Source organism: Uloborus diversus, chromosome 2 (genome assembly GCF_026930045.1).
Source record: "Uloborus diversus isolate 005 chromosome 2, Udiv.v.3.1, whole genome shotgun sequence".
Lineage (NCBI taxonomy): Eukaryota > Metazoa > Arthropoda > Arachnida > Araneae > Uloboridae > Uloborus > Uloborus diversus.
This window is the reverse complement of record NC_072732.1, coordinates 37797960-37823850: the sequence shown is the minus strand read 5'-3', so window position 1 is coordinate 37823850 and position 25891 is coordinate 37797960. Positions and strand designations below refer to the sequence as shown.

Genomic DNA, 25891 nt, shown 5'->3' with positions numbered 1-25891 from the left:
TTTGTTCCGTGCGTGTGTTTTCCTTGAAATTAAAACACTGCCAAAGAAAATTTAGACTTTTACTGTGGGGTGAGATGATTCAGAACTGATTCTGTCATGTTTGTGAAATGATTAACCTCGGTTTTGTTGATATTCAATTTTATTTAAATATCCTAAAACTCATGTTTATACAAAAATACTAAACCTCACAATTAGATTCTAATAATTTCGACAGATGGCGCAACGTTCAACGTCAAGCGTATACAATTGCAAAGCAAAGTTTTAAAACTAAACTACACAAGAAACTTTGTAGCCTTTAAAAACATGAAATAAAGAACAAAAGGATGAATTTATAAACCAGCTTCTTCTTGAGCTCTCTTCGATAAAAATTCTGCCAGTGGTGGCAATTCCATGGTCTTCGCTAAATAACCTATTAGTTGAGGGTATGGTTCCAAATTGAGCCCATGACGGTACTTCAAGGCTGCTAGAGCTAGAGTCAATCCAATATCACACCAAGTAACCTGAAAAACAAATAAAGAAATAAGTTGCGAAACGTAAAAAAAATTAAAGAATAACAAATGCAAGCTGGTCATTTGGGGAAGGAAGTGTGAGGGGAAGTCACGTCAGACACAGACAAATGCATCTACTCCCATCAGGAACGGCTTTATAAATTGTGGGCCCTCCTGCAACAAAATCTGTTGCGCCCCTACACAGAGGCAAGCAGTGTATGTTTGCAACGTTATAAGTTTTGGTGCTGTTTTTTTTTATTTTCTTAGCCCCCCCCCCCCCCCAGCGGCGTAGAGTAGGGTTCTGCCGCCCGGGGCAGGCCCCCAATTTTGCATTGCCGCCCCTCTTACATTGTCCTGCTATATGCCCCCCCCCCCCACAAAAAAAAAAAAACGACAGGCTTAATATTTTACAGAAAAAAAACAAGATTTTATAATCTGAAACAAGTTTTACATTTTAATATAAGCTTACTTCAACAGAAAATACTGTTAATAGAAAAATTCCAATAAATATTTTTCAAAAATTATTGCATTATGAGAGATAATATTTTCACTGGATAAAAACATTTAAAACATGATCGAAAACTGTGAATGCTGGTAGTATTTCTTAAACCTTTATTGAAAAGAAGAAGAAAAAAATATGATTATAAATTACCTGATCGATATATTTTTTTTTGTAATACTTAAAAAGAATTTTTCGTCTTACTAAAATTTTAATTTTACGGAAATTCTTTAACAATACTGTCAATATCGTTTGTATCAGTCGTTTCTGTAAAATGTTGTATAAAATGTAGTTTTTAAAATGACCCCCTGAATCCAAATATGCAGTCCCGGATCTGCGTACTCGCAGACCCAGCAGTGCGATGGGGGGGGGGGGGGGCTACGACCTTAAGGGGCCCGACGGTCCAAGAAACTGGAGAAAAAAAAAGAAAACAACTAGCACTAAGACTTATTAACGTTGCAAATATGCACTGCTGGCCTCTGGGGAGGGGCTTAGTTGCAGGGGTTCCTAAATTTTTAGATCCGGACATGCAAATATGACCAATGTTTCTCCCTATTACCCACCCCGTTTTGGAGTTCTGGAGATCAACCTCCCCCCCCCCCCCCCCCAATGTTTTCTAAGCCAATATTTTTGTTTTGGAGTGGGAGGGAGCATTATATTAATCGTTAACATTTTTCTGGGGAACTAGAGAAAAGAAAAGTGTTTAAAAAGATGAGCATTTGTAGCAAGAAGGGACCCTCCAGAGTCGTATTCCTTCCCCCTAAAATATTTAAAAAATCATCAAAACGAACTGTTTTTTTCTTTTTTTCCCACAGTTTGTTTTCGATTGTACTTTTTGAGGTAGAATCATTTACTTTTTGACGTAAAATTCAAGTATCGGCTTCACTTCCATGAGCCCCATGTCCGAAAAAAAGTTCAGGTTGAAAAAAAAAAAAAAAAAAACTAAAAATAAATAAATAAATAACTTAAATGAAATAAATATAAATTAAAAAAATAATAAATCTTGAAGCACCACATGTTGCATATAAGTCCACATCATAGATCTTCAGTCACAAACCTTCCCGGATTGTGTATATTTATTGAAGTTACGATCACACTGAAGATTACGAATGAAATTAACTGTGTCTATAATTTAGCATTAATATCTTCTTTATATAAATAAAACACAAAATCCAAATGTATATGTACGGCGTAAATCCAGAAACTACCGGATCGATTTTGTTAAAATTTTCAGTTTATCTAGGTTAGTACTGGGAAGGTTTATAGACATTTTCGAAAAAATTTCGATGAATAGTTCTTTTTTTATTCGAAATTTACGTTTTTGGACATAAAAATGGATCTTTCTACCAGGGCCCGACTAGGTTCCCTAAAAGGGCGCCAATCTTGACTCTCAAAGGGAGGAAAGAAAAAAAGTACCGAGGCGCACAAGTTCAAAGGGCCAAATAAAAATATAAAAAAGTCGCACAGGTTTGAGGGAACAAAAAGAATTATGCGCACAGATACTTGAGGAGTGCGCAAAGAAAAGAAAACGAAGGCGCAAACGTTCGAGGGCTCAAATAAAATAGAATTTAAAAAAAAGGTTCCAGGACAGAAAAAAAAAAAAAAAAAAAACGAGGACGCATAGCTTTGAGAACGCAAAAAAAAAAAAAAAAAAAGAGAGAGAGAGAAGAAGGCGCACATGTTAAAGGAAATAAAAAAGAGAGAAGGCGCTCAGGTTTGAAGGAGCAAAAAAAAGAAAAAAAAAAACCGATGGCGTGCAGATTTGAGAGCGCAAAAAGAAAGAGGCGCACAAGTTCGAGGGGAGGTCTCGAAAAAAAAGGGGAAAAAAAACGAAGGCGCACACTTCGATGGCACAAATTAAATAAATTGGAGGAAAAAAAATCGAGAGCGCAAAAAAAAGAGCTCAGGATCAAGGGCGCAAAAAAGAAACGAAGGGGCACACGTTCGAAAAACATACATAAAATAAAATTGGAAAGAGAAAAAAAAAAAAAAAAAAGGTTCAAAGGCGCAAAAAAAAAAAAAAAAAAAAAAATAACCTCAGGAACATGGGAGAAGAAAGAAAAAAAAAACGAGGGCGCGTAAGGTTTTTTAGTCCCGTCAAGGGAAGCACGTGGAGGAGCAATCACGTTAGTTAAGGCAGTGATTATTTGCAGGGGCGGATTTACCTGCTGGCCGATGCGCCCTCGAAAGTCCTCTGTGTGCCTTCGTGTTTTTTTTTTTTTTTTTGGCTCCCTTTAACCTGTGCGACTTCGTATACTTCATTTATTTATTCGTGGCACCCTTGAACTTGTGCGCCGTCGCTTTTTCACGCCCTCAAACCGGTGCATTTTTGTTTATTTTTGCACCTTTAAAACCTTTGCGCTCTTGAACCTCAGTTCTTTCGTGCCCTTTGGTAGTTAAGTTTGACGCCGTCTTGGGGGACCCAATCCGCCCCTGCCTGCCTGTCGATCTTTGATTTATAATCCTCTCCAACGAGATTGTCCTCTCTCTTCTCGTCTTTCTATGTCAGCGCCAGTGATAATGGTCCGCATGGCATGCCTGTCAGTATCCAGTATTTTGTGTTCGTGCTCCAACGAAAAAAATTTCCTGAGACAAGATAGAACTGAAGAGTAAAAAAAAAAACATTTTGATGTTGATTTAATGATACATCCCTAGCAAAGCGCATTCTTAATAAACAAAAAAAGCCTTTTCGATGATTTATGTAGTGTTACAGAATTTGCCGCCCGGCCCCTAGCAAAGTGCCGTCCGGGGCGAGTGCCCCCTTTGCCCCCCCTATGCTACGCCACTGCCCCCCCCCGCCCCGCCTGTCCATAGGCGGATTAATGGGGGGGGGGCAGAGGGGGGCAATGCCCCCCAGTTTTTGGAAGACTTTATGTAGTTACAACACATCTTCCAAAAATTAAAAAATATATATATTATTATTATTATTTTCTTTTTTGAATAGTTCAGAAGGGCATGGTGGATTTATAGGGGGGAGGGGGCATAGGGGGCAATGCCCCTCAGTTTTGGGAGGCCTTTTTATAGTAACAACACATCTTCCAAAATCTTAAAACAAAAAAATCATGACTTTTTCTTTTTTGAATAGTTCAATGAAAATGAAGAGAAAAGCGAATGTCCTTTTCTGGTGTGAGATAAGAAAAGGGGGGAAAAAACGAACATTAAATACAAATAGTACAACTGTCACTGGGTGCTGAAAATGTGCCTAAATTCACTATTTTGGACTGAAAACCATTTGAGCAAGTATATGAATGAAAATATAGGCTAAACGAGCTATACATTAAGGTTGCAACACTTATAATAATAGTTGTCGATTATTTTAACAAATTAGAACCTAAAGCAAAGGGGAAAAACTCCCCCCCCCCCCATTCGTGCTAACAGAACGATCTACTTGTCATGATTTGTGTCCACATTTCAAGTATATTGGTGCATAATATTTATGTTCTTAGTAGATTAATTGGTGTTTTGAGAAATTCTAAAAAACATAGTTTTTTTTTTCCTTCTCTCTCTCTTTTTAAGAGAGAGAGAGAGAGAGAGAAAATAAATACTACCGCAAACTGAATAAATTTCAGTTATCTGAGTGTTCTAATTAAATGAATCTTTTAGCTTAGAGGGAGAGTACAATTTTACTTACTTTATAAATACTGTTTAAAAAGTAAGGTAAGTCATAATCATCTAAATCTAAGTGAGTCAGTCCTTGTCATTATTTAAATCTAAATAATTGAGTCATCAAAAGTTTTGCAAAAATTTACTGAAATTTTATAAAAGTCTATAACAACCTAACAAAGATTGGTAAAATCGTAAAAATCCTTTAACCGTAAAAACTGACGAATTTTCGTAAAAATTACATAAAATCAAGCAAAAAGTTGCAGGTAAGAGTGAATTACAAACAGGGTCGAATTTGCCTATAAAATAAACAAGCTATTCCTTAGGGCCCCTGTTTTGAAGTGGGTCCCTAACTCCCAAAAAAAATTCATGATTCGTTCCTTAAAAAATGGAAATTGCTTGAAAAAACCTAATTTCATTTTTAAGTGCTTGAAAACCTTGAATATTTGGAAACGTGTGGCTACAAATCTTAATTTTTAAAATTTCTAACAAATGGTAGCGGGGGAGGGAATGCCGAAATATGTCTAATTCAGCTCCTTGCCACATTCCTGTATTAAAAATGTAAAAATCACGGTTCTCACGCATGTAATATATTATTTGAAATAAATTTTTGTGACTCACACATTTCATATGTTGCTATTTATTCAATCCCGAATGCAGTATTTTGGAAATTCTTTTGTATTGATTGCTTTTATCTTACTTCTTCTGCATATTGTCTATCTGTTTAGCACGGAAAAAAATGCACACTATTTCTATTTCTTTTCGTTTTCTGCCCCACTTGCAATTGAAGAAAAGTTGTTGTCATGAGAAATCTATGGTTTCTTTTTTCTTTTAAAATTAAAATAGCTATTTCTCACAAAGTTGGAACAGGACTGTAGAAATTTACAATCAAGTACTAAAATATCAGAGACTGGAAAGTACAAATGAAGTGCATTAAATAATTTTATTTATTCTAGAGTAATTGAAAATAATTAGATAAGTCTTTGAAAATCCTAAGCAAAGTGGGCTCCAATTACTTCTACTGCATATTGTTAATCTGTTTAGCCAGAAAAAAAAAATGATACAATATCTCTATTCCTTTTCGTTTTCTAAATTACTTATAATTAAAAAAAGGTTGTTATAATGAGAAATCTATAGTTTATTTTTTCTTTCAAACTTAAAATGGCTGTTTCTTACAAAGTTTGAACAATACTGTACAACTGTATAATCTAGTTATCAATTTCTATGTCTATCCAATTAACCTTTATAAGTCTTCAAAATGCAGAATTTTATATCCATTTTACAAAATTTCCTGCGTGGGAGAAACCCCCGGTCCCCTAAAATTGCAGATATTTTATTTTCCCACTTAAAAGGTAGCCCTGCGTCACTCTCTTGATACCAACTCCCTCTCTTAAGGTCAATTCAAAAATGACAGCATGAAAACACGCACTAATGAAAACGACACACAGAAAAGTAAAGCATGGACTTATGTATCACAGGAAACAGACAAAAACATGGGAGTGGGGGGGGGGGGGGGTAGTAAAAATGTTGCTAAAAAAATATAAAAAATTCTGCCCCCGCTCAGTCCGGAACTCAGTCCTAAATCCGCCTATGCGGCTGCCGGGTATGCGGGTACGCAGATCTGGGCCTGACCCTCAGCTTTTTCTCCAACAATTCCCTACATTTTAGCGAGGGGCACCTTCTCAGGACTGCCACTTTGCTCGGCCGAAGTGGTAGGTTCTTCCCATGACCCATGCCTGCCCGGTACCCCCATTTTAGCTCAAGAAAAAAAAATAATAAAAGATGAGATTAAAGTAGAGCACCATAATGTTTTGCTGTAATGTGCAGGCAGTTGAAAGGAGACTGAATTAATTGGCTGTGGCTGACTGGCAAGGAAGCTTCTCATAACCAGCTTCTACATCACGCACCCAATCTTCATCATTCCTTCTTCAAGTCTACGCTTTTCAGTTGCGTTGCATTATTTTTTTTTTTTTTTTAAATGTTTTCATGAAACGGTGCTGCAGAAAGGAAGAACTTATATTTCGCTAAATCAAGCCAGGCTAACTTGAATGGGAGCTCTTTTTGACATTCTTCAAATGCATTTTTACCCCCTTTTACACAAATGAAGTTCATGAAGTTCATAATATTTCAACACTTGCCTATGGGCCATACCTAATGGGGTCTAGCCTCTCGGGTGAACTTTAAGGATGGTGTCCTCTCTCCCCCCCCCCCCAATACTGTTTCATAGAAATTCATTTTTGAAAATAACATTAACAATTTATTATGAAACGTTAGAACCCAAGCGTCAGTAAAAGATTCCTGCAGAAGTAGGGGGATCCGGGGATTTCTTCCCTAGAAAAGCCCCGAAATTATTGTATAAAAAAAGCAGTTTTTGACGATCTTTGAAAATGGAAGGAGAAGTTTGGGTTCCGTCCCCCGGCAAGTTTTGCAATTGAATTTCTAAAAGCACAGCTGGTAGATTACAGTCGATTGTTTTTGAGAGAAAGGGCTACGGGGGGTTCTCCCCCAGTAATATTCGAAGGAGAGATTCAAGACTCTCTCTGGAAATTTTTCAAAATTGAAGCTCCAAAAATGTTATTTTGGTCTACCTTCGGAAGGGAAGGAGTTTTCAGGGACTGTCTCTTGGAACATTTACGAAATTGAAGCCAAACTTTAAGACCATCTTAAATGGTTTTGGCAAGAGAGGGCGCTCTCCCAAAATTTTTTGAAGTTGTTGCTTTAAAAACGCAGGTTTAGTCGATCTTCAGTAACATCTCTGGGAGGAGTTTGCTCCTCTTTCCATTTGTAACATACATTGAGAATACAAACATGAATTTTTTTTACTCTGCAATTTCGAAAATTTCTCGGGGTAGAAACCCCCAAACCCATTATTGAGTGCATCTTATGCTTACGATTAGGTTCATATTTTTAATATTTAGATCTAGTTTGACTCCCTAACTCCATTTCAAACCAGAAGCTATGTTCTCTTTCTATATTTAAGATGCTTTTTTAAAAAATTCAGATACCACCGATTTCATATACTCGCCTAATGCTCACGACTTCGCTTCGACTATGCTCACCAAGCAACCACTTCACCACTTTGAAAAACTTCCCGCCAAACAGGATGAACAATTTAAAGGATCTATCCATATTTCTGAGGAGTTGAAGAGGGGAGGAGGTTCTAATGGAACTACTAGGTGTGATGAAAGAGGAGGAGAAGATGGATTATGATAGTTTGGCAGAGGTACTTGGCGGGCAAACTAGATATCATAACTTTTTAAGGCTGATGGTTTTTGGGTTTAAGATGAAGACTTTCTTTTTTTGTGCGGAAAAGTTAAAGATTTTCTTGGCGGTGAAATTTTTACAACAGGGTTGTTTTTGATGAGATAATACGAAATTCTGGAATATATGCCCTTTGTTTCAAAGTCTAGGAATGAAAAACCTTTTTTTCGGCCATTTCTATCATTGATCGCACATCGTCTGCGATATGGCTTGTCTAGTACTATATAAATAAACAAAGGCCATTATCAGTCATTCATTTCTTCCTAAAACAATATTTCACACTAATAACTAAGCAAGGGCCGTGGTAGCCCGATCGGTAGAGTGTCAGATTCGGGGCCGGAGGGTCCTGAGTTCGAACCTCGATGGTCGAAGACCCACCGTCGTCATTAAAGGGGACTGAGCGACGTTAAATATGCTCGTGGTCTCAATGTCCTCCAAGTGAAACGATACCTCTGGGGGTGCTAGCACCAGGCAGCTATTAGCTCCTGGTCTAGTTCTAAATTCTCATTAATGGAATGGTATTCCCATCTATCGGTATAAAAAAATAATGGAGGCAATGCACTTAGTATGCAGTCCTCGACATAAATACAGTTGTAGTCAGTTGTGACTCGGAATCGAAATCGATTCGAATAACTAAGCAACCAACTTCGCGAAGCCTAAAGATTGCAATGATACGTTGAGACCGACTGTATCGACGGTCGAAGGAAGAAGATAACATGCCAGCAATACAAGGGAAGCTGAGTATAATGAACTGTTCGCATGCGCAACTATCAACGAAGGTCCACCTGTTTCATTGTGCACTAATTATTTTGACGGCGACAGCATGAAATCAATACCATCTTGACGGCGTCAACATGTACGCAATGCTGATATTGTAAGGCAATATCAATATTGGTATTTTAAGATGACTGCAATGTTGCATACGTGTTGTTATTGCAATATTGCTTCTTAATCTTCATGCAACCAGCATGCAGTATGAAACACGTTAATATTGACGCCGTCAGTATAATATCAAGATCTGTAAAGGTTGATGCAAGAAATTTTGCTAGTAGGGGGGGGGGAGTTCGAATCTAAGTCATGTCCACTGGGTGAGATATAGCAGACCTAACTAATGACTCAGAACAGGGGGAGGGGAGGTTTTGGGATTAAAAACTCCTCTCAGAACCCTTGATTTTAAGCATATTGTCAAGCAGTCATGACAAAAAAAACCCACCCAGAAGATAATTTCTGGCTGCGCTACTAGTCCTAACCACTGGCCCACATGAGCCACGTAGCACTCCCTACACCCTACTTCTGTTACAATACACTTGGAATTAAATGTATTGATTTCGAAATAAGCTTCAAAAAATAATACTCTTGTTAAATACATTATTTTTTAAATAAATTATCATTTTAATTGATAGCTTAAAATTCAAGGTCACTCTTCAAATTTTCTTAGATAATGAACAGAATACCATTATAAGATACTTAAACTTCCGAAGATTAGTTATCATCGTTTAAGCTTCTATTCTACTTAACTACTTTAATTGTATAAGAAAGCTTATGTTTCACTTTTATTTATCACATGAAATTGATAACCCCTTTCTTGTGCTGTGAATTGTTAAATTCACTCTTTTATCTATCTACCTTTGTTAACTTCGATAAGCACTTCTTATCAGAATGAGCAATGTTCCTGCTAAAATGAATAACAATCAAAGTGTCAATGGTAGGTTTCAAAATCACTATCTTATTTGTATCTGATAACATTCCCTGAATGTTCCGCAATTGTTATTTTGTAGTTACTGCATAGCAATACGTTTAAAAAAAAGCTTTAAATATGAACGGTTTTTAACTGATGATCCCTCTGAGGGGACATAACTCCTGCATAACACTCTGATGACCCATCTAAGGGGTCATCATAATTCTATCATAACACTTGGATGGGCTCTCTTAGGAAACATCATAATTCTACCACAAAAATTGGATAGTCCTTATACAGGAACATCATAATTTTAGTAATATAACACTCAGATGGCACCTCTTAGGGGACGTCATAATTCTAGCTAAACACTCTAATAGCCTCTCTTAGTGGATATCATTATTCCAGCATAACACTCTGGCCCTTTGAGAGGATATCATAATTCTAGCAAAAAAATCGGATGGCCTTTTTGAGGGGAAATCATAATTTTAACATAATACTCTGATGGCTCCTCTGAGGGGACATCAAAATTCGAGTATAACAATTACATGGTCTCTCTGTAGGGACATTAAAGATTTATTAGTGATTTCGGGGCACTAATTGTAAGGCAACTTTTTGAGAAAAGAAAATTGAGCGAAAAAGACCTTGATAAAAGGTATAGTTGCACTGCACTGCATTCGATCAATTTATTTCTGTAAAAATTACTGAACTAATAGAATCTTCCGAAATTCAGATTATTGATAAATACTGAAAATGAGAACGACACATTTTAAGAATTCTTCGAAAGTGGTTGTGGAACAGAAGTTCATCAAAAATAAATTATATTACTTTATTATGTCAATATTATTATTTTGTTTAAAATTAAGTTCCAAATTAAAACAAAATGATTAAATTATTTAATTTGTATTTTATTCTCTCTCAATTTTTTTTGTGATAAATAGTACTAGCTTCTTAATCCGAAAGGAAGTTCTTTGACATAGCTATAATTATGTTGAAGAACTTCGGACTAAATTTTAGTTTTAAAGCAGTGATGCCCAATCTTTTTTTTTTCTTCTTTTTTTTTTCTTCTTTTTTTTTTTTAGCCGAGTGCCGCACCTTATATTAAGATGATTTTCGCGATTTAGAACATATAGAATTTTAATAGGTTTGAAATTTTGCTTGGTAACATGGAAAGGATGAGGAAATTACAAACAAAAATTTTTGTTATCATTAATTTATGTTTATTTTATAGATGCTGAATATTTGACTTCAAATTTGTGACATTGTGGATAGTCGTGGTTTTTATTTGTAACATTGATCTGAAGGACTGAACTTCGCTAGAGAGCCGCATGTAGCCAACGGGTCGTAGGTTATACACCAAAGTAATATTAATTTGTGTAGCTTGGAAAATAACGAACAATTATGGGAATATTAAAACAATTTCTATTGATCTACATATATTAGAGATTTCCAACAGGTAGATACGAAAGAATTTTTTTGGTTGATCAGTGCAAACTATCGGACGACTATCTAGCTCAGTGGCTCCCAACCTTTTCGAACTTATCGCCCCCCCCCCCTCTTTCTTGAGAAAATCATAAGTTGGCGCTAGTGATCAGTGATATTTTTGAAAATATAAATGCCTAATTTTCGTTGAAGAAAAATGTGTGTAATATATAAAAAGCAGTTTTATCCAATCAAAACTCTTAACTAAAAATAAATTAATGAATACACATACAATCCTCTCCCCCCTCTTCTTGTCCAAACCGAAACTGTTAGGTATTTAAGGAAAATACTTACTTCAAAAACAAAAAAAATTTCTTTAATATAAAATTATTATTTTTTTTAAAACTAGAATCTTGGACTCTGGGAGAACTAAAAACACCGACACTTAAAAATAAAAGAAATAAAGTAAAATAAATTAAAAATTCATAAACATGGCGATGAATGATAAAATACTTATCAAACTTTATCTGAGCGTGTGAGGAGGAAGTTCCAGAACTTTAATTTGTTTCTTTTTAACCTTGTGATACCCGTCCGAACAATCGGTTACGTATGCGTTTTCAATTTCGATATTCGCTGACTTCTTATTATTATTTATCTTTTAAACATTCATCGCCCCCAATCAGCCTCAGGGCCGGATTTGGAAGTGTGGAGGCCCCCGGGGCAACGAAGGAGTGGAAGACCCTACTCAGTATTCGAAAAGATCATCATATTTTCGAAAATATCCGAGTCTTTGATCTTTGATATATATCCGAATATTTTGATGTATATGTATATATCCGATATTTTCGACCCGTGAAAGTTAGGATATTTTGTAAAAATTTTTATTGTGTGAGCCCCTTTGTTGTGGAGGCCCCGGGGCGGTAGCCCCGCCTGCCCTCCCCTAAATCCGGCCCTGATCGCCCCTCAAGAATTTATTGCCCCCTTGAGGAGCCAAATCACACCTTTGGGGGCGATCGCCCTCAGGTTGGGAACCTCTGATCTAGCTGCACAGTGGCTTCGTTACAAATCTGCTTATCTAAATATAACATTGAGTAAACAGTAGTTCTTCCTGGGATCTGTAAAATTATCTTTGTTGACATACATTCTATGAGCTTCTAATCGAAAATGGTCAACATTGTCATCGATTGATTGACCTCTCTGTAAACATATGTCGTGTTTGTTTTCTTTCTATATTCTTCAATAGATACATTTCTAAACCGATCAATATTTACAAAAAATGGTGTTCCGGTGCTCCCCATCAAACGTTAATTTTCGAAAAGAAATAGAGACACTTTGTCAATTTATCAAGTTGATTTTGACAATAGCCGGGTTCAGTAGCGCACGTAGACTTCGGTGCGCCTCCCCCCCCCCTTGCAAGATTTATAAGTGCGCGTTCCTCCATAAGATTTTTTTTAATAATTTTAATATAGTGATATTTTTTCAGAGCAATTCAAAAACATTGATTAAAATTGGAATAATTTAATAACTAATAGTTAGTTAATTAATTTGATTACAGAATATTGCATAGTCATCGGTCTTATGCCGCATGCCAAGTTTCAAAAGGATCCCATTGCAGGAAGTGGGCGAATATTGAGTTACAATATTCGTTATAAATAAATAATTCCGTTACAAGATACAGGTGAAGCTAACACAAACGTATTAATTAATAAAAATAGTTTGCTTTTACAATCGCTTTTTTTTTTTTTTTTGATAAAGGGTTCGTTTTTGCGTTTACGACCTTTTAGAATTCCAAATTCCCTGAAAAATAATCGTGTCAAGCGGCAGGTTTTTTCTGACTAATAAATAAGCCAAAACCTGTGTTAGTTATCACATTTGCTTTCCTTAACGTACTTATAATTTCCACACACTTGGCATTACATTTAAAAATTTGTAAAGCATTTCATTTTGTTGTATGCTTATATCTTTATGTTAAAAATATATCCCGTGAAATTTTGTTTGTTGTTTTTATAGAGTATCACAATCTTTCACCGTTGTTAATATTAGTAATAACGAATTGGTTATCTACTTTTTGTGCTGCATGCATAGTTGATTTATTTTTTAAAAAAGGGGCAACCAAAAGTGTAAAAGTGGATGCCATTTTTTGTGGCTATGATAGCCAGTGGCTACTATTTAAAATTTCTAGTTTAGAGCTTTAGGACGGGAAGAGGTCAGGTGTGGCGCTTTGTGACAGAGAGTGGGAGGGGTTGAGTTCATTGAAAGAAACAAGGTCTTCAACTGTGGAGAGCCTCTTATACATTCTACAATTAAAATAAATAAATGTCTGACTGCGACATGAAGGTCCGGGTTCGAATCCCGGCTCGGGCATGGACGTATTTTCTCTCTCCTGTCCTTGTTCTTTCTTTGTGTGAATGTGTGGTTGTGCTGTGAATGGTTGCCTACCCTATAAACGGGTCCTTATGGCATGTGTGTACTGTAGAAGTCGAACTTCACACCAAATTGCGGTACAGTTGGAAAAGTGAAGCAGCGCACCCCAAATTGCCAGCCTAGCTGGCACACGACAACAACAACAACATAAATAAATAAATACATGTTTTGAAAATGCACACAGTTAACCGCAGTTTACAGTTAGTATTTCGACATTTTGATAGCCTCGCTTAAGAGAAGTTAAATTAAATCTTAAACTAACCTCTTTTCCAACAATGTAATCATTCTCGTCCTTTCTGTTCTTCAGCATTTTCTCGTATCCTTCCAAGTAAGGTGGCACGTCCTCTGCAATCATAGTCTTGATGATGGAGCTCTGGAGAAAAAATGGTGGGGAAAAAAACAGGTGACTACGATATTTAAAGGTGAGTTAATGCCTGACTATGGAAGCATTCAAAGAACTTCAATTTTTTTTATAACTATTAAAAATATCTTTTATGTATAGCAAAGTGTTTTCTTAATGTTCCTCTTTTTACTTCCTTTTACAAAAAAGGAAGTACTGTATTCGCGAAAAAAATTTCACCCAAAAATCGGCCTCAATTTCCATTTTGCTCACCCCCAAATGAATGCTGAGTTTTTTTTTCGACCCGACCACACGTGGATATGTGCCTAGGAATGTACAGACACCCGAAATATCCATTTTGACGAACCCCCAGTTAATTACGACGAGTTTTCTCGTGACATCTGTATGTACGTATGTATGTGCGTATGTGTGTATGTGTTAATGTATGTCGCATAACTCAAGAACGGAATGTCCTAGAAAGTTGAAATTTGGTACGTAGACTCCCAGTGGGATCTAGTTGTGCACCTTTCTTTTTGGTTGCATTCGAATCAGGGGCGGCATTTCAGCATTTCATTTGGGGGGTCGACTTTCTTAAATACGAATTAACTCAGTATGGAACAAAACACATATTGGCTAACAGCAAGTAATCGTGATATGGGGGGAAACTGCATAGTTAAAGAGCCCATAGAAAAGATATTTGTTGATGTGATATATTATTTTCAAAAATAGTATGTATTTTTAAAGAGTATTAATGAAAGCATACTATGCATTGAGCAGCTGAAATGTGTTTAGAAACACATTTCAGCTGCTCAAAGCTCCAAATGCTTAGCTCCCAATGCTAAAGCTCCTTAGCAAAGTGATGAACACTCATTAAATAGACGCATTTAAAGTATGGGCGTGACAATGAATGTAAAATATCAAAGCATTTTCTTGTGAAAATCATGCAGCCACACCACTGCACAGGCCTCTCATAACCATCGTTACGCAGAGCACACAAAAACGAGATATTTAGCCTATATGAGGAAATTACGTCTTTAGTTAAAATGAACGTGATTCTTTATCAGTTCTTTCTACTTTGAAAAGGCCGGTAAAGGCTTGGATGAATTTCTAATAATTTAAAAAACGGAAAACACTTGCTCTTGTCCGAAAATGTGTCGAGTTTCATCAACCATCACGGAGAACCAGCAGGATTGTTTTTCTTGAACATTGATTAGTGATTTACGTAAATTGAATTTGCTCACTTTTTATCATTCCTCTCAAAAAATTTGGAGGTGCGACCACCCCCTCTTGAACCCCCTATTTGCCGCCCCTGATTCGAATGCTCCAAAGGGGGTCTTTTGCCCCTTTTTGGGGGGATATCATTGTTAACAATTTCGATGTAAACTCACGTGGTGTTATAATTTGGCGGACACTTGGCGATATATCGCCAGTCTTTTGGTCGCCAAGTTTTGTCGCTAATTTGGCAATTTTTTTTAATTATTTTTTTTTAAATCTGGTTTCAATTTGTCAACTGTTGGTGATATTTGGAGAGTAAACTATTGAATCATATTAAAACTGCCAATAATGAGAAAATGACATTAAATTGGAGTAAAAGGAAGTCATGTGATGCACCCATCAGCTCGTTAATGATAGTAATTGTAAGGATGCTACATCAATGACAAAACTTAAACGTGTTCGATATTGAAATATCGATAGCAATATTATCTATCGATTTTTGATAGTATTATCAATATTATCGATAATAAAATTGTATATCGATTCTTAATGTTATTAATATTATCAATAATAATAATACAAATATCGATAATAATCAAAATGTTTTGGTCTACGAAATGCTCGCAGCTTTTTTCTTACTTTTCCATAAACCTCATGGAGATTACGTCTTATTTGTACTTTACTGCAAGACTTCATATGTTCGAAAAAGCAAACAGTTAATTTATCGTATAGCTATTGAAAGACGTAATTTTATTAGGGGAAAAATATTTAATTAAACTGAGACTCCAAATTGCATTATTGCTCAGTTAATAAAAAAGTTGAATACTTTTTTCCATTGCTTTCGACTAGGGATGCACCGATTGATCGGTAGTAATCGATAATCGTCTGTTTTGCCAATTATTCATAATCTGCCAAATTTTGCCGATTAATCGCCGGGGAAAATATTTTTTTTAATGCTGTTTAACAATTTGCAAATTTTTAAGTATTCTTTGAACAAGGTCCAAGATGGATAAATTTATTAACAATACATGAATGTACTTTTCTGAAGCATAAGTATTAAGTGTACCATGTAAGTGTACTACCTAAAATAAAGACAAACAATACAAAATTTGCGCAAAACTTAATGGAATATTGGCATTAATCCTCATAGCTGACGTTCACGTAACACAATGGAGTTGTTTCCTTATGTAAAAAGTAGCGCTTTTTGTCACTGAAATTGATAGAATAAGCAAAAAAAAGAAAAGAAAAGAAAAAGAAAATAACATGGACCCAGAAAATACTTTTATTTTCCCAACAGTTATTTTTAATTACTTTTTTTAAACGTCCGATTTTTGAAACAAGGCGTGGTCTTGATGACGTCACAAATGGTGCATTTTGGCGCATCTTTCTTCCGCGTTTCCACGTTATGATAATCAAGGAGCGAATTAAAATTGCGCTCTACGCTTGCTATCAACCATATCGTTGCCAATACACGTGAGTAAAGATGCGAATTAAATATTTTGCTCTGTGAATGGCAAAACATCATTTGTGATGTCATCAGACAGAAGTATAAACAATGAAAACGCACCGATTTAAGTAATTTTTTAAAATATTAAACTTAAAGAAATTATTTAAAAAATGGTCAGATCCTATGTTTTTAAGCATGCTCTTTCAGAAAAAAATACTTTTAAAGTTTTGGAAATGACCCCATTATGAAGTATTAAATCCGGGTACTTTTAAATTGCAATGCAAAACATTAGTATAACAAGATTGTCAGAACGTAAACTATTTCTCGCTGGTTCATATATTCTATTCTATTCAAGAGTCACAACTGACTACAACTGTATTAATGTCGAGGACTGCATACTAAGTGCCTTGCCTCCATTATTTTTATATACCGATAGATGGCAGCACCATCACCGGATCGAACAGTTAATGAGAATTTAGAACTAGTCCAAGAGCTAATAGCTACCTGGTGCTAGCACCCCCAGAGGTATCGTTTCACTTGGAGGACATTGAGACCACTAGCATATTTAACGTCGCCCAGTGGTTCATATAATTTTCTCTCTGCGCTAAATATTCCTTCACTTTATTTCATTGTTTCACTCATCATTTGATTTTTAAAAATTTCATGTACATGTTTTAAGTTTTTTCCCCCGCAAAAATTGATGGTTGAAGTAATGTTAATTTTATTAATTTAATTTTTCTGTGTTGAATAAATATGCGTATATTTTCAATGTTGCAACATGCTTCACATGTCAATACTTTTCTCTACGCCTGACCTTTAGCTTGGTGCTTTATCTTATAATTTTCATTAAAGAAACAAAAAACAAACAAATGTCTTGGTTACTTATAACAAAAAATCAGCTACTAAGTTTAAAAGCATCTGCTGAATACAGACAACCAACAAAATATTTGAATTTTCATGTCTAGTTAACATGATGTAACTTTATTAACAATTAGTGGTACCCGCACGGCTTTGCCCGTAATAGAAAAATTAAAAAGTCTTTTGGTTTGCCTGTATATTTACAAATGATGTATGGTGAATTTTCTCTCCAATTGGCTTGTACCCATGTTACGGTTCCACGTTATGATGATTTCGTATCTCGCCAATTTGCTTGTGCCCATGTTACGGTTCTACGTTATGATAATTTCGTAATTTACTCGTCCATCTTATGATATTTTTGTTCTTAAAATTGGAATAGAAAAAGAACCACATCGAATTTTCGAAAAACCGCTTCGAGGTGCACACCCCCATGCTACAAACTAATTACGTACCAAATTTCATGACAATCCGCCGAGCGGTCTAGGCGCTATGCGCGTCACAGAGATCCTGACAGACAGATAGAGATCCGGACAGAGAGAGATCCTGACAGAAAGAGAGACTTTCAGCTTTATTATTAGTAAAGATAAAGATAATATGAAAATTTGCTTGCAGAAAATAAAGGAAATTTAAAAAAAAAAAAAAAAAAAGGGAAAAAAAGGCAATGGAAAAATTATAATCAAAATCATCATGATCATTATGCGGCCAATTATCAGCAGCCGATTAATCGATATCGACCAATTTGATTATCGGTGCATCCCTCCGACATTCTGCAAAACTGGTCCACAGTGTAAAAATTTTTCATCACTCTTTTTAAGTTCATAATGCATCGCTTATTATACAGCTGTTGCTTAATGCTTTTTTTGATGCAGGTGTAACAACAATTCTCAATGAGTCGTCGCTAGTGTTGCCTATTTCAGAGTAACTTTGCGAGAACTGGACAGTCAACTTGAGAAAAATGTGAATGTGTCATAACAAGGCGAAAAAAAAGAGCTTTTCCTAAATATTATTTTACAATATGTTAGCTTAAAAAGAATGTACTTTGAAGGAAGAATATGTGAATATATTTTTACGATTGATCTTCTTTCTCTCTCTTTAAATTAAGGTATTCTTCCTCTAGCCGTAGACAACGATCAAACGAAATACCGTGGCTAGGTTATAAAGAACAATTTGTGGAATTATAAAAACTACACATATTTACTTCCTTTTGCAAAAAAGGAAGTATTGTATTCGCAAAAAAATTTTCATTCAAAATTCGGCCTTAATTTCCATTTTGCTCACCCCCGAATTAATGTTGAGTTTTTTTTTTCAACCCGATCAGACGCGGATAAGTGCCTAAGAACGTATAAAAACCTGAAGTATCCATTTTGACATTCTCCGAGTTAATTACAACGACTTTTCTTGTGACGTCCGTATGTATACGTACGTATGTATGTGCGGATGTATGTCGCTCAAGAACGGTATGTCCAAGAAAGTTCAAATTTTGTACGTAGACTCCTAGTGGGGTCTAGTTGTGCACCTCTCCTTTTGGTTGCATTCCGGTATTTTTAAAGGTATCTTTTGCCCCTTTTTTTTCGGGGGGGGGGAATGTTAATTGTTAATTTCGATGTAAACTCAAGTGGTGTTACAATTTGGCGGACATTTGGCAATATATCGCCAGTCTTTTGGTCGCCAAGTTTTGTCGCCAACTTGGAGACAAATTTGGCGATTTTTTTTAAAAATCTGGTTTTAATTTGGCCATTGTTGGTGATATTTAGAGAGTTAACTATTGAATCACATTAAAATTACCAGTAATGGGGAAATGACATTAAATTGAAGTAAAAGGAAGTCATATGAAGCACACAATCAGCTCGTTAGATACTAGTTTCAAATTGTATAGGTTGAAATCTGCATTTAAAAAGAGTTAATGTTTACATTATGTTGACCAAACAAGTTTCCTCTTATTATTGCGGTTTTAAAAAATCAGAAAAAAAACGAGTTGATGTGTGCATCACATGACTTCCTTTTACCCCAATTTAATGTAATTTCCCCATTACTGGCAATTTTAATGTGATTCAATTGTTTACTCTCTAAATATCACCAACAGTGGCCAAATTGAAATCATTTTTTTAAAAAAACGCCAAATTTGCCGCCAAGTTGGCGACCAAAAGAGTGGTGATATATCGCTAAGTGTCCGCCAAATTATAACACCACTTGAGTTTACATCGAAATTAACAATGATTTTTCCCTTAAAAAGGGACAAAAGATCCCTTTAGAAACACCCGAATGCAACCAAAAGGGGAGGTGCATAACTAGACCCTACTAGGAGTCTACATATCAAATGTCAACTTTCTAGGACATACCGTTCTTGAGTTTTGCGACATACATACGCACATACATACATACGTACATACAGACGTTACGAGAAAACTCGTTGTAATTAACTCGGGAATAGTCAAAATGGATATTTCACGTGTCTGTACGTTCTTAGGCACTAATCCACGTGTGGTCGAGTCGAAAAAAAAAAAAAAAAACATAATTCATTCGGGGGTGAGTAAAATGGAAATTAAGGTCGATTTTTGATTGAAATTTTTTTCGCGAATACAATGCTTCCTTTTTCATAAAAGGAAGTAAAACATATGTGAATTCTAAAAACTAAAACTAAACTCAGTGATACAATAGTCTATGGGGGCCAAGGTTTAACTCTGCCCATCTCGGTTTTCCAGTACAGTTAGGTGGTCAACCGAACGTGGAACCCCGGTCTTTAGTTCCCAAGCATACTTGGTACTCATTTAATAGACCCAGAAAAGGGTTGAAAGTAGGGATGTGTCGTTCATGAACGAACGGGTCAAAAAGAACGAATCTTTAAAATGAATGGATCCGTTCGTTCACCTAAAAATGAACGACCGTTCTTTTGAAAGGTGAGCAGTTTGGAACATTGTTTTGATGCAGTTATGATAAATGGCTTTTTTTCCCCTTACATTCATCTTCAAGTTTTTAACTCTTAATCAATCTCAAATTTCCTTTTTATCAGTGAAGTAGGGAAATGTGGGGCAAAGTTAAACGGTTAAGATGACTAAGGTTTTTTTTTCCAAAATGAACAAATCGGAAATTTGTTTTGAAAATTACAGTACATAAAGGGAGAATACTACACTTTATAATAAAACTTGCGTTGAAACAGTATTTTTAATTTTTGGTAGTAAATTTGAGTCTTCAAAAAAAGTGGTCAATTTTCCCGTTTTTCATGGGGTAAAATGAAAAATAAAATATTTTTCTAACGAAATATTTTCTATTCGATAATAAAACATATTTCTGATCAAAAGAATCAGTAAATAAAAGGTTGAATGAATAAATGAAAAGGTAATGAAACAATAAACGAGTAATTAAATTAATAAATCAGTTTATATACGCAGAAAAATAAAGAGCGAGTAAAAGAAAGTATGAATAAGAAAATAAGTGTATGAATGAATAAATATAAATTAATTACTAAATGAAGGAATGTAAATGAACTAATTAATAAATGAAAACGTAAGTGATTTATATTAAATGATTGAGTGAGTAAATGAAACAAACTAGTTCACTTCGCCCCATCCACTTTGCCCCGTATGTACTTCACTAATTGTACAATTTATTTAAAATACAAATAAGCTTAATATTAACAAACTAAATTAACACTGCATTGAATATAGGAGGTCTCAATTAATATTTAAAATGTTAATAACAGGAACGTTATCATTTTTATGGTAACAAAAATAACTTTTGACTTACAACAAAATATTGCAATATGAGTATCAATTTCGGTAGTATTTTTTCCTGACTGGAAGAGACTACATACGAGTATAATACAGTAGAACCTCTCAATAAGTTACACTAAGGGGACCGGACATTTTGTCTCTTAAATAGAGGTGTCCCTTCTTCGGAGGTACATGAAATTATGCATGCAGTATATTGACTCGGTGTAATTTCATACTAAACAAACTATTAGCATTTAAGATAAAATGCTGAAAATGATTTACGCTGAATGCAATTCAAAAGTAATTAAATTTTAAACGTTATTCTTTAAATAGTTTAAATTTAATAAAGAAATTGGCAATGGTATAGTTTTGTTACATACATGAATTATTTTGAAGTAATTCCATGACTGAACATGAATGTACATCATGAACTTGTTCGATTTCATGCAATTTAAAATTTAATATGATATAAATTTCAATTAGAGTTGACACTTCAAGTTTTTTTCACGAAGCTATTCATGGGCCGTTGATTATCCTTTGGCTGTTAGCCTACTTGAAAAAAATGCTAAGAGAGGAAAACATGCATGCAAATTTTAGCAAGAAGTTCACAGTACATCGTATTTGTGCACGTTAACGTCTAACTTAATTCCAGTAGATTCAATATTTTGTATGATGCATTTGTACATTTATTGTTGTAAGTTTCCTCTGTAACTGTCCCTTAAATAGAGTGTCCCTTATTCAGAGGTAAACACATGGAGGTTCCAACAAAGTCAAAGGGACTGGGACCAGAAAAAATGTCCCTTAAATAGAGGTGTCCCTTATTTGGAGGTGTCCCTTACAGGAGGTACTACTGTACTATACAGTTAAAATAATACCAGATATGTAGAGCTAAAAGCAGAGTAAATCAGGGTTGGCCGAATTGGACCCAATTGGGTTGGACCCAATGGGTTTTTTGAAAAAACCCATTTAAAAAAACCCATTATTTAGCCCACTTTGGGTTTTTTAAAATTTTGTGAGAAGTTTTTAAAAAAATAATTAATTTAAATACTTTCACAATTTAAACTTCTTTTTTATTCATTCTTCACCACAGACAAGGAACATAAAAAATGAATTTTGAGCTTTAATAGTATTTCTTAACTCTTAACGGCATTAAAAATATACTTCAAAGATTTTAAATAAATGTATTTAACTTTTTTCTTTAACTGGTCAATAAATAACTCAAATTATCTTGACCAAGTCCTGTCACGTCTGATTTTCTCAATATTTGTAGACTGTACAGAGGAAACTAATCTAGTTAAAAGGATTTCATGTAAATTATTTTCTGCTAACCAACACGTCACAAATCTCGAATAAACACAAGTAAATTTTTTAGAAATAAACATATTTTTCAAACGGTTGACAGAAAACAGAACAGGTACAGTATTTTCATTATTTTACAAAAAAGTTTAATATTTCTTACCCTGTACACAGAAATAGAAAAACAGGCAATATAAAATTCAAAGAAATGTCTTGATTAAGCTGGAATTCAGTAAAAAGGGATTTAAACTAATTGAGGTTCTACAGTAGTTTTGCATAACAAAATGAAATACTATAAAGTAAAATGCAAAAAAAAAAAAAAAAATGTAGTAATTTAAAACGAACAATAGATTTTATCACTCGAGAAGTAACTTTGCCTTAACTGTTGGTAATAATGAAAATTAAAAAATCTGAAACTTTAACATTCTTGGGTTTTTTCGTCTTTTATACTTTTCTTCAGAAAACCCTGAATTTTAACTAGTTCTCCAGCTTTTTACCCGAAGATAATTTTTGCACTTTGTCCATATACTTACGCTACAATATGCTACAAGTATCCCACATTTTGCCTAAAAAAAGACAAAAAAACCCACATTTCTTTTAAAAAACCCAACTTTAGTTGGGTTTTTTGGGTTTTATTTAAAAAACCCAAAAAACCCTGGGTCCATGGGCTTTTTTTAAAAAAAAACCCGGGTTTTTGCCAACCCTGGAGAAAATATTTTACCTTTTCACTTTGCCCCGCTATTTCATTTTGCCCCATGTTCCCCTACAACAGATTCATTTCGAACCCTTTTACTTTTTGCTTTATTCATCATTTTTCTTTAGCCGTTGCAATTCATTTGCAATTTTCCAATGTATCCATTTGTAATGCTCTATGTAACTTGTTTAAACTACTAACAAAACGTTTGGACTTTTTACTTCCTGTCCCACGCACCCGCTAAAATCCTTCTCACGCATTCTGTTGCAAAAATAATTTCTAAAAAAATCTTTTATCACTTTTCTGGTGATCTTTTTGCTTCCGATAACATCCCTATCCACTACTTACTATCTATAGATGTTTTTGGATCAAAAAAAGGTCAGTTTCGGCAACTTTTTTGTTTTATTTTCACCCTGTGACTATGTTACACTTGGAGATATGATATTTCTATTTGGAATTAAGCAATATTTCAAGTGAGTTCAATTTTGCAAATTTTCTGAAGTCACAAGCAATTTATTTATTATTTTACATAGTAAAATTTAAAAACTTAATTTTGTGACATGCTGAAATGGAACCGGCGATTTTCGGAATGGAAAACCTGTCTTCCCATTCGGCAACTGAGAAATATCTTACAAAATGAACCATAATTTTTCTGCACATCTAAACCCGATTTTTTTTCTTTTTTTTTTACTCATTTTTCCTTTAAAAAATATTACTGATCTAGCGAAGCATTTCGAATGTATGTGAGTATGTCAAGCAGAGAGATCACCTGCTACTTTTTAAATGAACGAAGTGGTTCAAATGAACGAGTTGAATAAACGGATCAAAAGAATGAACGATCCTCTGATGAACAGATCATTGAAAAGAACGACATAGGCCCGCGTCTAGCTGAAGGGCTAGGTCTGCTGCGTGGGAAGCACGAATCGCTACCACTCAGTCACGGGGCTTCAATATCAATTCTACTAATGCTATTTTGTTAAGAAAAGTTTAATAGCAAAAGAATAAACACTTACCCTTTCTTCTTTGCTGAGTTTATGGATTTGAGCTCGTCGAATTTTGGCAAACATGTGCCACAAGCCGTCCATGACCAGATCGCAAAAAGCATACTCCAATTCGGTCTTGCCAGCAAGGCCTGGAAGCAATGAATGGATTTGCAAGTTGAGTTACAAATTTTCATTTCCCATGTAATCACTCAAAAATTTATTCATGATTTGATCTTGGCTTTTCCGTAGCCGAAACTATTGACTCGACCAAGACAGAAATTGAGGCGGAAGATCGTTGATGGAAGTAGCATGGACAACTTCTTCCTATTGGAAATTTACTTATCAAAATTGTATTATTTACTCCCATACTACACATCAATTGAGTACTTTAGGACTAAAGTAAGGATATTTTCATTTAGTGGAGTTAGACTTTCAATGACTCATTTCAGAAAGATGTAAAATCAATTTAGTCGCCTTGGCCTTAACCCATACTTATCAGACTGCTGTCTTATTAGCAGGACAGCTCAAACAAACAAGCATAAACGAAAATTAAAGAAATGAATGAATATAAACTTTGTCACAATACTTTTTTGACCTATATGTCCCTTACAGTGCTTCTCAACCGGTGTGCCTGGGCACACTGGTGTGCCGCGACAAGGTCCTTGGTGTGCCCCGGCATTTTTGCACTTGAAGAAAAGGAAGAACGAAAATCTTTTTTACATTCAGTATACCGACAGCCCGGTTATTCTATCCAGAGACCGCAGTTTCGTCTTATTGTGAACTCATCAGCCTGGATTAGGAAATAACTGAGCTGGAGGCAGATGTCATCTCATGATGTCATGTCAACAGTCAGGGCCCACTCCTTTCTGATTCAAGGAATCCCGCAAATTTGAATGGGCCCCCTACTGTTGATCCTTCTATTCTGATTTTAAATTTATGATTTGTCTTTCTTGCGTACGGTTATAAAACTATTTCAGCGGTGTAGTTATTCAGTAGTACTTAATAACATTCTAAATTACTGGGCTTATACATTTTTCTTTTCAGTTTTTTTTTGGTTTTTACGCAGTTTTTATTTTACACTTTTTAATTAATTTTCATTGACTTATTTATTATGATTAAGAGACGGTATATTTCGCAATCTTGTCATTTCATTGAGAGAGGTGGTTTGTATCGTGAGGTTTATTAAGTAACTTGCGGTGATCTAAACTACTGATAATTAGTCCCTCTAGGGGCCTAACTCGGCTTGAAGCTACATGTGCTTCACCTTCGGCAAAAATGCGCGAACTTAAGTCAACCACAGCACAGCTATATAAACAGCCTGTATAACTTATGATGACGCGAAATCGGAAACGTCGTCAGTCAAATCTTTTCTTTCTTTTCGTGCTGAATTGCGCAGGTATATTTTGATGAGGAGTACGGTCTGTGTGCCTTGCCTCCCTTACGCATGATATATATTTTTATTACACATATAAACAACATATGAAAGAATTTACATCACAAGAAAGGGAAAGTGCAACCGGAGCGGGGGTGGGAGTCGAACCCACCGCCTCAAGTGTGCCAATGTCAAGCAGTCACTCATCAGACCGCTCGGCCACTGAGGCCCCGTCAGTCAAATCTTTCTCGCAAATCTAAAAAAGCCTGTCAAGAAAGTACACGTTGCGAAACTCAGTTTTTTGAATCAAGGCAAAAACAAATGCAAAATGTTAGAGATGAAAATCGAATTAGTAGACTTACTTTCTTTTGGTTCTTATTGTATGGTTTTATTTTGATGATGACTACAATCTGAGTGTCTTGCCTTCGTTATGCATCATTTATTTTTTTATTACAGAACAATTTTAAAAACAGGACACGAATGATGTGAATATTAATAAATTACTTACCGTGTTGTCTTGCTAAATAACGACAAATGCTTTGGTGCTGGGCAATAACTCGGCCATCGACTTCTAAAACTGGCAACGTACTAAACGGAGTCC

General features: G+C 35.2%; 1 protein-coding gene across 1 annotated transcript; it reads right to left on the bottom strand.

Moving 5' to 3' along the window:
- Nucleotides 1-143: 143 nt before the first annotated feature.
- On the bottom strand, nucleotides 144-25891 carry LOC129217827 (glutathione S-transferase 1-like; the record flags this gene model as incomplete). Its single annotated transcript, XM_054852172.1, is given in 4 exon segments — nucleotides 144-500; nucleotides 13638-13748; nucleotides 23949-24067; nucleotides 25799-25891. Coding segments are annotated over 4 exon segments (494 nt in total), but the record flags the coding sequence as incomplete, so codon positions are not given.